Source organism: Syngnathoides biaculeatus, chromosome 10 (assembly GCF_019802595.1).
Source record: "Syngnathoides biaculeatus isolate LvHL_M chromosome 10, ASM1980259v1, whole genome shotgun sequence".
In the NCBI taxonomy this organism is placed as follows: Eukaryota; Metazoa; Chordata; class Actinopteri; order Syngnathiformes; family Syngnathidae; genus Syngnathoides; species Syngnathoides biaculeatus.
Genome location: NC_084649.1, coordinates 6,785,103 through 6,802,717, shown reverse-complemented (window position 1 = coordinate 6,802,717; position 17,615 = coordinate 6,785,103). Strand labels below are relative to the sequence as shown.

Here is a 17,615-nt window from a genome sequence, read left to right as displayed (position 1 = left end):
AAGGGCCTGGTGAGCTTGAGACACACCCTGTCCACCACCTCACCACAGAGCCACCACCCTGTACAACAAAAAACATAAGGGAACTCCTTCATCCATAACACAACAGAAGCCATGACGATTATAGCAGAAATTTAGACAGTAAAAAGGTCTGTGTTTTACATATAACTACAGAATTACATTAACTGTGCATAACTTACACAAGTGCAACAAATTTGCTTTGTTAAGTGCATCTGACTAAAACTAACATCAGGGGACAACGAATGGTCTCAAGTTCAACTCATTCTCACATTCTGCACTTTCTTTGCCAAACTGTTGTTCACTGCTCATTTGTTGCCACATTGCTAATTGGCAAGATGAAAGTGCATTCTCAGCAAGGGGGCCATCTTTGACAAAGTATATGCATAATTTCCACACACAAATCAGTAGAAAATTATCCAGGCTTGCACCATTAGTGAGCTTCGTACATTATGCGAGGCAATTATTTAATTACCCTCCATCCATTCATTTTCTTAGCCGCTTATCCTCACAAGGGTCGCGGGGAGTGTTGGAGCCTGTCCCAGCTATCAACGGGCAGGAGGCAGGGTACACCCTGAACTGGTTGCCAGCCAATGCAGGGCACATAGAGACAGACAAGTCACTCTCACAATCACCCTGAAGGGCAATTTAAAGTCTCCACTCGCTGGATTATTTGGGGATTTAGGAGAGAAAACCCACACAGGCACAGGGAGAACATGCAAACTCCACACAGGTGGGGCCGGGATTTGAACCCCGGTCCTCAGACCTGTGAGGCCAACTCGCTAACCAGTGGCGCACCGTGTCACCTGATATAGTCATACCAATGCTAAATGTTACAACATGCAGATTTCTTGTACCGGACCCTTGTAACTATGATTGTGTAATGGAGATAGTTTTCTGCCACTGCAACAAGGATGCTGTCTGCAGTGCTGTGAGGCCATTTGGTTATTCTCATCACTAAAATATTTCGTTTTTCCTCTGTGAGTCTACAAACTCATTGACAACACTGTCTGTGTTCTCAATCACTCCCACTGTAAGATCACCAAAATAGAAGCATGCTTATGTTGAGATTAAAGTTTAGGCTACAATATGGCCACAAAGTATGTGGATGTACATACAAAAATATATGGTGTGCACTTGCATTTGAACAAACATTACTGACTCTGGCAATAGAAGACTAAGGTACTGTGGAGGGGACAGGACTTTGTATTATAGTGAGTCCTGCGAGCGCTTCAACACACAATGAGCTACATCGAAACCATCACACAGAGAAATAAAGCACACAAAGTGAATCAATGAATGAATCAATCAAAATGCAAAGGTAACAAATACTGTACTGAGATGTGTGTAAGTGTATAAGTCATTCATTCATCTTCTGTACCCCGTACCGCTTATCCTCACTAGAGTTACTGGTGTCCTGAAGTATTATTTTGTTTTGTACATGACTGGCATGAAAATAGGATTTCAGAACAATCTGAGAGAAATTTTCCCATCTATTGATTGCAACAACACACAATGATGAGCGTATTGGGTATTATTTTCGTTACCAGCATTGATCAGGCGTGGTCAGCGGCACAATGTGTACCAGGGGTGAATTTAGGCTTCTCTATGCTCTCGCAGATGGTGAACACGCTGGCGTCACTGGTGTTGTCGGCCGCGCAAGCAGAAGTATAAAGAGGCCTTTAGACTGGTGTTGCTAAATTTCATAGATCAAATTTTTACTCTACTGGCTGTACCTCCAAGGACAGACTGTCGCATCATCAGAACGACCACCTTGCCACCAATCGGTAAACCCTTGACCTTGTACAGAAATCACAACTCGTTGCTATTTCCACACTGCTGCTGACGCGCTATCCACGAAAATTTACCCAGTCAACTTTCAGGCATCAGTATCTTTCCATTCCTTTGACTGTTTGTCTGTCTCTAGAATGCTAATATTATCACCAAACAGGAATTTGGTTGGGCCTAGGTCTTCTTGAAATCAATAAATACACTCTATGTGGAAAAACACATTTCAAATCAATGTGTTTAATATAGATATAAATATCTGTATTGGGCGATATGGTGGATAACTGGTTATAGCATTGGCCTCGTAGTTCTGAGGACTGGGGTTCAAATCCCGGCCCTGCCTGTGTGGAATTTATATGTTCTCCCCGTACCTGCCTGGGTTTTCTCTGGGTATTCTGCTTTCCTCTCACATCCCCAAAACATACATTCACTGGAGACTCTAAATTGCCCTTAAGTATGATTGTGGGTGCACTGTGATTGGCTGGCGACCAATTCAGGCTGTACCCCACCTCCTACCGAATGATAGCTGGGTCATCGAGCACTAATATTTTATTAAGAATGTGAAAGATTGCGACCTCATAGCAACTGAATCTGACAGTCTGGCTGAGGAAATTTGGCACTGTTTGACTATAGTGATTCCTCACTCCATCACACACTGCAGTTAAGTCTGCGACCCCAAGGCTCCAATGAAGGAGAGGGACCCGTGAGAGTGGTACTTTAATAAAAGCTCTTCTAAACTTAACCATAAGTGTCAAGTGCAAAGGAGCAATTACAGTCAAACTGCTTTTTCTCCCTTCTCTCGTGTTCCAGCTGCTCTTGATTTAGTTGACCATTTTCTTTGTTTTCTCATGGCTCTGCTCAATCTATTAGCATGTTTACCACTCTTCTTTTCTTCTTTTTCGTGTGAATTGTGCTCCTCTATTTCTAATATGCCCCATTTTCCTCCACCCACACCTTTAATGGAAGCCTTGATGACTTTATCTAATGTGACTAATCAGTGCTCAGTGAGCTATTGGTTATATGTTTTATCATTTCAAACCTTCATTGGAGGCACATGCATCGTAAGTGACCTCTAAATCCACAAAACATTAGCAAGCTTCCCCACAAGGGCTATCCCACAAACCACCTGGGTCCTCACTTCTCATTTTACAGACTCTTATGGGAGGCAGATCCCACTCAGCCTCATGTAAGATGCTCTAAGACGGTAACATATTAGTACACCATTAAAGGATCAAGGCTGCAATTAGTGTGATTCTTACAGGTCTGCAAATACTGCATGTGAGCACAGACTACTGCTTTGAAAATATAGTGTTGAGTCCTGCCATATGTATTGTAAAATGAGCTGTGTTACAAGCTTATCTATAGATACACACAGCAGTATAATCATTTGTAATGATTACCATTTGCACTCAGTTTTTATGCCAATCAAAAACACTGCTATTAGAATACATTTTCTCTTTCTGTGTAATCTACAGCATGTAATGTCAATGTTTTTATCTCCCAAATACAACTGTCTCAGGGGGGTTTCGCAGAGGTCTAATAGAATTAGCGCAGCTAATTTGTTTACTACTGTAATCATTATAAATGGATATAACAAATTATTAAAATCCCTTCATTTAGCAAATAGACTACAATACAATATAATATTTGAAGTGGAACAATTTGAAAAAGTTTCGTAGAAATGTACAATACCTTTCAGCATCTGGTTTTGCGGGTTTGCTGTCTATCCCGGGGAAACTATTCATGTCCACGTATCCATCATTCTCATTGCAGGGAGCTGTCTGGCGATTTGGATCCTCAAAAAACTCTGTTACAGTGTGTGATCTGGTGGGCCTGCCTGGAATTTGGATGTTCTCATAGTCTGAACTCATAGCAGGAATATTTTCATAGTCAGATGTGTCGGCACTAGGGAAGGAGATTGAGCGAGGCTTGGTTAAAGGCAGCGGCATGGCAGAGCGATGCGATCGTTCCTCAAAAGACTCAACTCTGGAAACACCTCTGCCATAAGCTTTTAGGTCACCTTTCCTCCTCTGATGATCTTTGTAGAGGACAAAAGTTGATGACAGTTCTGAGTGATGCTGCTGGGGGTTTACAATATGAGATTGAAGCTGAGGGGAGCTGGAGGTGCTTCTTCGGTCAAGATCAATGACTCTTGCATGGCCATGGTGACTGGACTCAGAAGATGACCGAGAAGAACGGACAGAACCATCACTGAAACCTTTTGAATCTGTCTTCTTCTTGAACTTAAGAGCCAGAAAGCGTTTAAAGGAATTTTTCTTCTTCTTGAGCTTGTCGTCAGGTTCATGCTGGATCAAAAGGGAAGGGGAGCTCTTGGTTACTGGTCTCTTGGTAATGTATGCTAGTTCAAAGGGTGGAGGTATGTCTACTAGAGAGGTTGGGGTAGAAACACCACTGGATGATTTGTGACTACGTTGGGAGAAACTTCCAGAGGAATTCATAACACATGGGAGAGAAAGAGTGTCATCTTTCCTATTAACCTCTTCATTTATAGATTGGTCAGCCAAAGACAATTCTGGAGTCCCTGCAGACTTGGAGTACAAAAGGAAGTGACGAGATTTTGTAGATGGATTGAGGGAGTTGTCTCCAGGTGTTTGGGACTGGTTGATCGACTCACTATTCTGATCCAAGGACACTGTACAGTAATCGTGTGTTTGGTACTCAGTGCCTGTCTCTTCTGGCACAGTCTCTGGGACATAACCTGGAGCTTTCCCAGAATAAGAGCGAGAACGTGTCACAATAGTCTTTTTATCTAGGTTCAAAAAGTTCTCCCCCTCAGAGTCAAAGCCAGCCTCCTCATAAATATGCTCTTCACTGTCCGAGTCAGTGTCCTCATAAAAAGGCACAATGTGGCAATCAAGTTCTTCGATATCTTCTTCAAATGCCTCCGTGGTGTGGGCAAATACCAGCCGGTTGGTGAGCTCTGGGGTGCGGCCCAAGTCTAAGTCTTTTGGCACAGTGATGTTGCACAACCTGAGGCGAGGTTGGCAGCTTCTTCTTTGACTGAGGAAAGACTGCTCTCGTTGAGTTGTTCTCTCTTTTATACTTTTTCCTTTAACTTGTTTCTTTTCTGTCTGTTCCTCTTCATCCTCATCACCTATTTCCACATAATCTTCTGATGAGATACATTCCAGCTGCTCAAAGTCATCAGCTTTGAGACAGGAAGAATCCTCAATGTCTGCATACTCATCAGCTGACTCGGTGTCCTTTGCTTGTTCTTTATGTTGAATGCAGTGTTCAGCTTCCATCTCAACCTCAGTATGATCTGTGAGCAGTTGCTGATCTTCGAGTTTGTCCATATCATCCGATAACACATAGAAAGGCTCCTGGTTTGAAGCCACTGATGTTTGCTGATCCTTAGAGTGGTTTTCATTGGTCTCATCCTCCCTCCACTCAGGGTCAGCAGTGGAGGTTTTACCTGTTGGAACAGATTCAATGACAGAATATGGCCCGAACACATCCTCAGTACTGGATGTGAAACGAAAACACCCAGAGACATCTTTGGTTGCCCGTTCTGGCTGCCATACTTCAGCATCCCCACTTTCAATTGGATCACAAGACTCGCATGCATCACTGGTATCATCTTTGGGGCCAATGACATCATAGGGATACTCCTCAGTTACAGTTGGGAGTGTGCGGAATCCAAATACAAATCTTCCAATCTCGAGCTCATTGCTATTAGAGGGCAACTTGAATTTAACACAGTTTGTCTCACCTAAACTAAGTGAATGTATTTGTTCAAGTTGTTCTTCTATTACATGTTCATCTAAGTGTATTTCAGTCTTTCCGCTCAACCCTTGTTCGTTGCGTTTCTCATCCTCTCTAGTTATGCCCTCCTTGCTTTGATTTGTAGGTGAAAAAGTAGCAGAAGTATCTTTAATTTGACCACCATAAGTTTGAGTCAAGTCTTTATCAAGACTCTCATCATCAGTGGTGTCTGCAGTCAAATCATCATCTGCTCTTTCTGTGTCTTCAGAGCCAATGCCCTTAATAGCATCAAATATTTCCCCATTATCTGTTTTGACCGTAACCTCTCCATCTGTCATGCTATTGATCTCCTCTGTCTCAGTTTTTCCCTCATTGTTTTGGCTTTTATAAGCCTTTTTTTTAAGACTTGTTTCACCATTAGAGTGAGGCAGGTCTCCATTAGTGAGGCTTTGTGAGGAGCATTGCTCTTCCTGTGGTACAAATGCATTGAAAGCTTTGGGCTTGGGGGCGACAAGAGGTTTTGACCCATTCACAGTAGGACAAGGCCTTGACATCAGTTTGGAATGCACTTTGATGGTCAAATGACTTCGGACTTTTGGTCGAGGAACTTGCAGCGGATTTTGGAAATCTGTAAAAGAGTAAAGATCATGTCAAAGAAAATCCTACATGAAAATGGGCACTTGTTGGACTTTATTGTGACAAAAACAAATGGGACTGTTTCTCTATGGAATGTGAAGGGGAAGCCATGTCCTGTCTAGTAGTCAGTGACATGTAGAAGGCTGCAGGGAACATTATCAGCAGGAAAACCAACAGAGCCACAGCGTACTTAGAGGCAAAACAATAACATCTCCTTGTCTGGGAAATGACACACACACAGTAACTGTTAAAGGTTCACAATCAATAGCTTGGCTGATTCTCACCCAAAAATTGTCAATTTATGGAGTATGTTTAAATGACAAAATCTGTGTTCTACAGTTTAAAAAAAGTGATTAATGGTCTGCAATTATTATACTGCTTTATCAACACCATACGGTGCCCAAAGCACTTTATAGAGGCCCACATTCATCCCTTCATGCACCAATGGATGGCAGGTGCCACACTGAGTGCTGCCAAGACCATTGTGAGCGAATTAGCGTTCAGTCTTGTTCAAGGACAGGTAAACAGTCACAATTAGGATTCCAACCGGTGACACTTGGCCAATGGATGACCCGTTCTACCAACTCAGTCACAGCCATCCTTTTGCTGCCTCCTTGTTACACTCTTTATACTCTTTCTGCAGTAGTACTTCTGGAATCAAGGTTGCTCATGCAAATTTCTTCTTCAAAAATAAGAGTTCTGTGCTCTTTGTGAAGTTCTCTGTTTATATGATGTTTGGAACTGTCATGAAACACACCCCTTCCTAACAAAGTGTGCACACCCCTTGTCGCTTCCTGTTATTGACCACCTGCCCTGACGCACATCCTATTAGACACTGTGTCTGAATGTCCATCATCTTTTGTGAAGTACTCAATGTCTTATTTGAGACACATTTTGTTTCATCCATGCTTTTTTTGAAGGACACCACACAGGATGTCCATGGGAAGGACATTAGCAGAACCCCCCTCCGGTCACCATGAACGTCTAAGAGTACACATTTTCACTTCACAAATGGACTTCCTTCTCCTCATTCTTTTACTGAAAGCACATAAACACACACACATACACTTTTGCTGAAAGGGCTCTTTGAGTGTGTCAAAGAACAATAAAACAAGAGGAAAACAAGGAGCCCAGGCTGACAAAGCAACCAACTGCAAACAACAGGATATGAATTATGTAACAAGATTTCAAGTAAAGCAGATTTTTGGGAAAATCAAAGGTGACAGACCTTGAAATTCCCGACACAGGATATGATTTCAATGGCCACAAAGTGAAATCCTACCTGTAAAAGCTATAATACTCCTCTATATTCGACACTGACAAATGCAAGCTTACACTGGCCATTCAACAAAACATATAATTAGTGAATGAATATTCTGAGTGTGTGTGTGTGTGTATATATATATATATATATATATATAAAGAGATTACACTGAAACTGCTTAAAGTTCAAATTTAACTTCTCTTTATACGTTTTTATTGGAGGGCTGCTATTTTCAGTCATTCATTAATTGATCACTCTGAAATGAAATAATTTAATAAATGGCCCACTGAGCCATCGCTGTCGCAATCGGTCACGCAAAAGCACATTGTCTACTCTAGTAAACCCCAAAGCACGTTATTTGATTGTGACAGCGAAACAAACTACACACAAAAAGAGTAACAACCTACCTGTGTTCATTGTGGGACATCATCATCCACGGGAACCGAGAGTTACGCTCATTTTCCGCCACACTGCCTGCATCCTCCACAAAGTTAATCCACATACACGCGGAAAGAGGTTGGTGGGCAAATCAATTGTCAAAAGCGGAGCTGCAGCTCATATCCTTCCGTTTTTGCCGGGAGGTCGGTACCAGATGATGGTGAGCGTGGAGCCGGTGTGTGGTGCGCACGTTCTCTACTGATGCTCCACTCAAGTGAGCTTCTGTACTAACGGGAGCTGCTGCTCTTGGCTTCCTGACTGAAGGCAGGACTTCAGGGAGCGCAAACGCGCGCATTAAATATACGCGTATGCTTCTTTTCCCAACACATATCAAGCGCTACGTGTCTTTTGGAAGTATGAAACACATTGCCGATTTGCTCATTTCACATTCGTGTTTTGCGTCACTCCAACATATCTCCTAACCGCGGACCACATCCTACAAATGTGAAGGGAACGACGAACCAAATAACTACAATTAATTTTCGTTCTTGACTGACAATAAACACGTAGCGCTATTACTTTCGTCAAAGAGCCACAAAACCAATGTTAGTAACATGAAACGATCGCTCGGGAAGTGTCTGGTTTAGCTCTACACAATGTTCAATTCTCCGCATTCGTATAACAAGTAAAAACACAGTCCTTTCTGTGTTTGTAGCTAAATTGTGCAAAATGTAATTGAAATAGCTAAAGTAGCGAAGCGGTTGGCAACTAGTAGCTAAACGACAACCAATGAAACAAGCACGATCTATGATCTACGACTGGCCACCAATACGCCTGAAAATTTTACCCATCGAATTATGTTTTTACTTTTTATCATTTTTATGATAATTTAACTGTTTTATTAATTTGTTTAATGAAAATACATGTCCAGTGGTATTGTCAGAAACTCATATTCATTATAAGGTTTACAATGATGAATCATTTTTTAATAGGTAAGGGACTCCCAGCCCAATTCATCCCAGTTATCTCGTCATCAGCATGACAAAGTTGAACAGTTAATAATAATCTCTCTGTGATTTTATTTTTCTTTTATACATTTACATTTTGGCGGCATGCTGGCAAAGCTGGTAAAGCATTGGCCTCACAGTTCTGAGGTCTCTGGTTCAATCCCAGACCCGCCTGTGTACAGTTTGCATGTTCTCCCCGTACCTGCGTGGGGTTCCCCCGGGCACTCTGGTTTCCTCTCACATTCCAAAAACATGCACCATTAATTGGACACTCTAAATTGCCGCTAGGTATGATTGTGAGTGCGGCTGTCTGCTTGTCTCTACGTGTCCTGCGATTGGCTGGCAACCACTTCAAGGTGTGCTCTGCCTCCTGCCCGTTGACAGCTGGGATAGGCTCCAGCACTCCCTGCGACCCTCGTGAGGATAAGCGGCAAAGAAAATGGATGGATGGACATTTACATCATATTTTCTACATATTTGCGCTGAACTGGTTGCCACACAATCGGTATGGCTGGGTGCATGGATAATTTACTGGTAATGTCATCGTCTAATGTTCTATCTAACCTGTTTGCTAATGGTGGAAGTTCCACAATAATATATTGACTGAATGCACAAAAGCAACAGTGTCAAACTCATTTTTGTCACAAGCCACATTGTACTTGCGGTTTCCCTAAGAAGGCATAATGGCTGTGAAACCATAAAAATCCTTAATCATCATATTTACACATGAAATTTATGAACTATCTTTGGAATCAGAAATCAAGGGTAATGGGCTTTTCCAACTATTATTGTGTGGTAGTACAAAAATGCTTCTGATATATCAACGTTATCATTTATGATATGACAATTTGAAATTCTGGTACAGATTTGCACAAAAAATAATGGAAGTTGCTACACATGATTTGTATCCACGGGCCGCATAAAATCACCCTGTGGGCCGGATCTGGCCCCCGGGCCTTGTGTTTGACACCTGTGCCCTAAATGATCACTTGAGCAAGCAAAGATTATTCTGTTATCAGTGCATTATTTCTTTTACCAGAGCTGTGTATAAAAGTTCCTATAAACAGTTTCAAAAAACAGTTTACCTCATAGACCGAAGCTTTTGCTCTTGGCCCGTGTTCCTGACCCAGCATCTGTTGCCTGATTAAATGAATGCAACTCTTTAAAAGTCTCTGTTCATAACAGGAAACTGCTCTCCCTGTTTCCTGCACAACAGGCTACACTTCCTTAGCAACAGATGGGAAAGGTTGGCTGTGTTAACCCCTTAAGTAACCTTTCTTGGAGATGATTGATTGATGCTGTGCGGAGGCCGATCACTCGAGGAACATGCAAACACTGACCAACTTCAATGAGGAGCTCGCTTTCAAGGACACCTTGTGTTGCTCAGGCAGGCAGGAATAATCGGCCACTTAGGGTCTTAGATTTGATGGCCCACAGCTCCAGTTTGATGCTGACATACTGGGATGGGAATAGTTCACCTCATTTCTCCTTTTCTTCATCATACTTTGAAGGTTAATTTATGCAGCTAAACTTCAATATGGGAGGTGAAGTTTACACCTTTTTGAGCAATGGGACACAGTCAACGGATTAGCACAACTGTATTGGGCTTCAGACGTGACAGCAGGAGCGCATATATACCCATACAATACATCCTCATCAAAACTCCCATTCCAGATGGTTTGATCCAGGGAGGATTAAGTTGTGAGAGTCAGGGAGGATGTACGCCGTAATCACTTTATTGTGTAACTTTTTTCCCACTTGCATCAGAATCATTTGTGTGTTGCCAAGTATGTCAAAAACACAAGGAATTTGTCTCTGGTAGTTGGAGCCACACTAGTACGACAGCAGTCTTTTGACAGAATACTTTTGAAACACAAGGTGATTGTGAGAACAGTCAGAGAGCAATAAAAGGTTGCTCGGAATCTGGAAATGACGGCACTTTTTTGCATGAAGGTCATCGCAGTAAAAAAATCCTTCTGTTGTAATAAAACACCGGCAGCCAAAAAGTGACTCAATTAGACAATCGGGGACAAAAAAAAGTCACTAACTCCCCGCTGCCCATAAGGTGTTTGACCGTCTCTCATAGAAACAAACAATGTTTTGATGCATATGTATCATTTTTTGTAATTGAAGTGAAAACAACATGACACATTTGTCAAAGGAGAATTTTCGCAAATGTTTTTTATCATTCACAATACATCAACTAGGTAATGTGGCAATTAGCTGTTTAATGAAAGAAACAAATAGACAATTAAAAAAATACATGTAGAATGTGTAAAATACGTCATTTCAATAATGAAATTACACTGTAGGAAAATTGGAGAAAAAAAGTGATTTTTATGATGATTCCAAAATTGTTGTCTATTTCTTTCTAGCACGTCAAGTTTTTTTCTCCACAGTTTACCCTCTGGATAAGCAAAATTCAACTGATTAGCTGTAATAAGATTGCCCAGCTGATTCCGATTGGACTCATTTACAGCTATGTGGCAACTTGTTTGTGCAGTCACAATTGAGTTGGGGTGAGAGGCGTGAGCAGCTTCCAATAGGTCAATACTGTCAATATCTGCAAACAGAAAGCTCGTGTTGTACGAATTAAGAGGTGCGATATCCTTTGTGAAACATAAGACTGTAAAATAAACATTGCAGATATGCCCGTTTCTTTCATATTTCATTGTATGTCAATCTCTGAAAGGTTTTGGGATCCTAGCACATATCTCTTGACCACAGTATTTTTCACTTTTTTTTTTTTTTTTTAAAGAAAACAGGGATCTATCATTCAAACATTTGACATGATAGAGAAAAACTGAGATCACTTTTGGATTCAGTACCAAAAAAATTTGTTTAAAACAGCTGTCAGAACTAACTGAATAAAAATAGTTTTCCTCTGTGTTATTCATTCATTACCATTGCATCATTTAAGTGAATAATATTCCACTTTAGTATTTACAATGTCAATCATACAATTGTTTTCTAAGACAAATTAATGAAACATGGATGAATCAAATTTAGGTGACCAATTTTAGGATAGTAAATTGTAATTTATGCAACAAGTATTCGAGGATTCTTGAGCATGTAAATGCTCGGTGGAGTGGATTGAAAAACAGAGAGGGTCATATGTGGGCCATGTGCCGTACTTTGCCCACCACTGATCTAGCGTATGTTGCACAATATATGACTCAAGTTGTTTTTTATCCATTTACTGCATTGTACTACTGTCAGAAACCAGGTTGCAGAATTAGTGGCACACTAATGGCACATTTATGGCTGCAAAAAAAGCAGGCTTTTGTTTTCTTTTTGTTGTTTTTTTTAATCAGATGACTAAAGATAGCTCTCATCTGTTTTTTTTTGTTCTTGTTTTCTATTCACACTCCCTACAGTTGACCTTTTTGCTCTCATTTGTCCAAAATGTGTTTTGCTTTTGCAGGGGCGTGCAAATAGATCCTGTCAAGCATATTGTGTCATGTGGCTCCTGAAAAGAATGGCTTCAGGAGTAAATATCCCTCCAGATGTGGCACAGACGGTCAAAACATGTTTTTTTGGACAGAGGACACAAATTTCCTGGACCGCCCGTGTCTGGGCGCTGCGCTGCGCCACTCCACCTGGAACATGACACGACTGAAATAGAGGAGAATTGTGATGTGAGGAAAACATGCTGTGGTGGCACGGAACAAACCAACTGTATCTCCACTCTGCTCGGCTGCCCACGGCTCCAAACAGGAAAGGGATCAGGGAAAAGGATCACCGACTTGTTCCCAGAGCAGAGACAATCCATAACACCTGCTTTGCCAACGCCTGCCCACTAGACTGAATGGATATGCTGAATGTTTTTATTCCCCTCTGAGTGCGAACAAGTGTGACATCACACTTAAGCGCTACACTGATTACTGGAAAGCACATTCTCGCCTGCGCTCCATCATAATATCTTCTCCCCAGGTTTCAAATTCTAATTAATATCTAAGATGGAGGTACTTAATCAACCCTTTATGCAAACTATATGAAGTGCATTAAGATTTGGCACTGATATATGAGATAGTACAATCTGGTTGACTCTTTAAAGTGACCTGAAAACCTTTGTAATTGGATGGCAAAGCCTTTGACTGCTGCAATGGATCGGCTCATTATTGACATGTATTATTGATTTCCAACCACAGTGCTCTACCAAGACGTGGGTGTTTTATCTCAGCTTTATATTTTGAAAAGAAAATTCTAGACCCGAAGAAAAATATATACAGTATAATAGGACAGGAGACTTTGTGAAAAGTCATAAGTGCAAAGAGAGAGTTTAAGGCTTTTGGGAGTTTGCTTCTGAAACACATCAATTGCTTGTGGAGGTGATGAAAAGGGTTCCTCGTCAATAAAGCAAGGAACCATGTTTGGTAACTTAAGATAAGAGAGTGGAATCCTGCTATCTAACCCAGACAATGAAGTAATCATATTAATAAAAACAACTTTACCTAAATACTGTACTGTTAAATTAATATGCAATAAACATGAGACTCATATTACATGTATTGTTTTATTATTTACTCAAGCAAAAATATTTTCTTATTGTACCCAAATATGTTTCTGGAATTACATTTTTGAAGTTTTCACATGAGAGTGTGTGGTATGGGGTTTACATGCATTTTATTGGTGAAATAAATCCTGAAATAAAAACGTCATTCTGCAACGTAAAGCCAGTATCTGCTGCAACTCCCCCCCAGCAGCCTTTACATTTATGCACACACATGCACATGCTGCAGAGCATTGAGGTCAGCACTTTGTCACAACACAGGAAATAAAGGTTTAATTCCCCAGTGAATTCCTTGCAGATAATCAATGGCAAGAAACTCACTTTTGTTTTTGAAACACACATTATGGTATGTTAAAACATTCAATAATCACAGCCAAACAAGTTTTTATGTATTTTATTGTGTTGTATTTACTTGAAGTTGGGATTTTCAGCAGTGCTTTTTGTGTCAAATCTTTCTATTTCGGGGAAAAAAAAGTGGCAATGTTGCTTCATTGCAAAAAAGAAAGAAAGAGCTCTGTAGTTAAAGGCCACATCTAAAATACAATAGCTGTCACACTGCCATTAATTAGCCGGCAGCCTGTAGAGTAGGTCAGACTCTGATAACAGACACATTTGTTATTCTTTTTCACTATAAGCGCAAAGACAATCCTCAGAGCTCCACTGTAAAAACAATGATTTACTGGTTCCAAATAAAAATCGTCAAGATGCCCTATGTAAAAATTAATTGTGTCCAAATAAAGCACAATAGTGCAGACAAAGTATTATACGGTGGTTTTTCGTGTCAGAAATAGTTCAGCAGCATCGCGATTTTTCATTGGATGACTTTTTGTCATTTAAATTGGTCCATGTGGTAATCTTATGGATGATATCCATGAATGTGTGGATATGTATTTGAGTACTATATTCTGAATTTCTACAAGTTGGGGAGACAACAGGGTTTTACAGGAATTATCAGAATAACGTGTAAATAACATAAATAACAGAAAATACAACCATTCTGAACAGTATCACCAGAACTATAAGTCAAAGTCTCCGATAAAGCAGTTCATTGAGAGGAATAACATGTTCATAAATTGCGGCAGAGACGAAAACAATAATTCTCATACGCACGAGACGGAAAAAATATCTGGGGGCTTTCCAACTTCTTTTGACAATACAAATGTTATCATGCTGGCTGTGTGTGAAGATATCAGTGAATGATGTGATGATGGCATATGTGCACATATTGTGCATTATGTACTATATATTCAGTCCTTAATTGTCATTGGGCCAGAAGCAGCACCTGAGTTCTACTTCTTCTGTCAGGACAGTGAGACTATTGGCTGAATTTTGACTTTTGCAGAGAATATAATGTCTGATCACATAATTGCATTTGATGGAACAATATCAGTTTGCGATACGCCCTGTTATTAGTACAGCTTTATAATTATGTCCTCTGTAATCAAGAGTGTTCGGAAATGAGAGCTCTGTATTTTTATGAGACACGCAACAATTCAGTTAGCGAACAGAAATTGTTTTTTTTTTTAATCATCATATTTTATATTTAGAAATGCCATTCTATTGTTTTGTTCAGTTATATTTTTGTATTTATTCAGACTTCGGTCTGACATATGTGCCTATTTTTATCTATATGAATGGGACCACAGAAGTCATGGCCTCATAGCTCAGTGGTTAGAGACCTGGTCTTGTTAACCAGTGGTCGGCAGTTTAATTCTCCCTGTGGCCCGATGGTAGCTCTCTGCTATTAAATACTGTATTTTTGAATTAATACTATTTGTTGCCTTGTTTTCTGAGCATTGCCAGAACATTCTTGAGTAAAGCACTGTTAATATGTACTGAGTTATAAACAATACAATTTACAACTTCTGAATTTAAAGTCTATAGGAACACAATTATTAAATGAATATAATCATGGACAAAAGTACACTGATTCCTTGAACTGACAGATACCCATAATGATCTTCTGTTTAACAATAATCTATATAAATTGAGAAAGGAGCCAGCCCATTTGCTGTTAATTATTGATGCTTGTAAACACTTCATGTCAGTATAATGCTGACATCAGCATTTGCTCTCTCATTTGAAATGCCCATTTTCCATATAACTTTCACATTGTCAGATTTGCCACTACAGTATTTACAGTATAGCTTGGGATTGTTATTTAAATTTTTAAATGTTATGTACTGTACAAACATACATCCATACAACCCCTAAAGCAACTGATATATGAACACAAATCTTGCAGCAATCCATTTAGACATTTAACAGAACAGTATTCACAGTAATGTAAATTTTATTTTTGTGGCTGGACGGACTTGATGTACTGGCTATACTGTACTGACATCCATGTAGAGTACTGTATATCCACCTGTCTCTTGTATACTGCCCCCGAGGTGGCCAAGGTGGTCAGAGTATTTTTAATTATATTTAAAAATGCCACTCCTGTCAGTTTTTATAATGTACAATATTATTGACTGCAATTTTTCTCATAAAAAATACATTACACATTTTTTTTGTTTTTGGGGTGGAGGCTAGAATTAATTAGTGACGTTTCTATACATTTCAATGGGAATAGATGATTTTTTGATGAGAGATTTCAGTTACAAGTGTGGTCAAAGAACAAATTAAACTTGCATCTCAAGGCACCACTGTATCTTGTGTTATTCAGGCTAGCATAATATGTTGAAATGCAAAGCATTGTGAGGTATATTATTAGCACGAAGTGTGTGCTCCAATGTCTACTACATAGTGTGATCCACAGGCTGAGCAACGTGTGTCGCTGTGTTTAATACTGTAAATGGTTAATTTACCTGAAATATCACTGTTCGGCAGACCCGCTCTCCAACACAACACAGAGCGAGGCGGTGACGTTTGCGGTGTCCAGAAGCCTGTTAGCCTGCGAGCATGCCTGTGGGCAGCGCCATCCGTCATGGCATGAAAAAGCCCTGCAATGACTCAGTGGGGTATATTGCAACCATCGGAGGCTTGACATGGATCCACTTTTGCAGTTGTAGGCTAAAGAATGAATTTGAAATTTTACTCCTTTATACATAACTTTATGGGTGAAAAAATGTGGCATGGGACCTTTAAACAAAATTCACTTTGTTATTAAAAAAATAAGTCAGTTCAATGGGCTTCTTTGATGAAACCATAATATTCAACTTAAATGAAATCCTATTCATGAATGAAATTCAATAATGATTAAATATATCTTTCCATCTGAATTAAAGAAATAAGTAATGTGCCTCAAAAATGTTAATTTTTTCTTGTATGAAATGCATCCATTTTCTAGAGTGCTGCCTTTCCTTCATTTGAATCCCAGATGAGCCGGAGCCTGCTCCAGCTGACTTTTGGTGAGCGCTGGGGTACACACTTGATCGGTTGCCAGAAAATTGCATGGCATTTATAGACAAGCAGTCCTTCACATTCACAACTAATGACAATTTAGAGTCTGTTGTATGTTTTAAAATGCGCAAGGAAGCGAAGAGTGCTGGGAGAAAATACATGCAAGCATGGGGAGAATATGGAAACTCCATCCACTTAGAGGTTTAAACCCCCAAGCCCAAATTTGTGCTATTTGATTACTATGATGCATTTGTAAAACAGTTCATTTGAATAAAACCACTAATAACCATCTGACATTAAATAAACAATTTTGGTGAAATAGATTTTATATATTGTTACAATTTAAAGAAAAATGAAATGTACACTGATCCGTTCATATTCTAAACTGCTTATCCTCATTTAGGTCACTGTGAGCTGGAGCCCATCTCAGCTGTCTGGCCACCACCCAGTTGCTAGGCACATTGTAGAACATTTTGTTCATTTTACATCATAACCTAACATGCATGCTTTTGAAATATTTTAGGACATCAGAGCACTATTGGAATACCTACACAAGTTTGTGAAGTTGCCCCACACAAAAGGGCCTGGGGTGAGATTCAAACCTGGAATCACTCAACTGTGAGCCACACTTCCCAAAATCAATACGTCCATGCTGCTGAACCATAACAACAGACACTTGTAAATATCAATGCTGCTACTTTAGGGCAGCAGACACAAAGCTTATGTCGGGTGGTGCTCTAATAAATGCAGTGACCACTGTGTTAGATCATGCGTTTAATAGAACAGTAATGCATGGCTTGCAATATTTCCGCAGTCAGTGTGGCGTGAGAAGATTGATATTAAAAAAAGAAGTGGACCCAGCTTGATCTTCAGCAAGTGCGGTCATGTGCTGAATGAAAAGACGAAGAGCAGGAGGACTCCTACAATAACACTATCTAAAAGT

The 17,615-nt window shown here is 40.1% G+C and overlaps 1 protein-coding gene across 3 annotated transcripts in view; it reads right to left on the bottom strand.

Annotated features, from left to right (window-relative positions):
* fgd5a (FYVE, RhoGEF and PH domain containing 5a) overlaps positions 1–9,945 on the bottom strand; it is a 44,755-nt gene extending 34,810 nt beyond the window's left edge. The window contains exons 1-2 of one of the 3 annotated variants that reach the window (XM_061831295.1): positions 9,900–9,945; positions 3,496–6,157 (exon numbers count right to left, since the gene is read on the bottom strand). In XM_061831295.1, coding sequence (XP_061687279.1) covers positions 3,496–6,083 — 2,588 coding nt within the window. In that variant the 5' untranslated portion in view covers positions 6,084–6,157; positions 9,900–9,945. Of the gene's footprint in view, positions 1–3,495; positions 6,158–7,836; positions 8,610–9,899 lie in introns of those variants that run through there. The other 2 variants (XM_061831294.1, XM_061831293.1) reach the window with 2 other exon arrangements.
* Between the last annotated feature and the right edge of the window lie 7,670 nt (positions 9,946–17,615).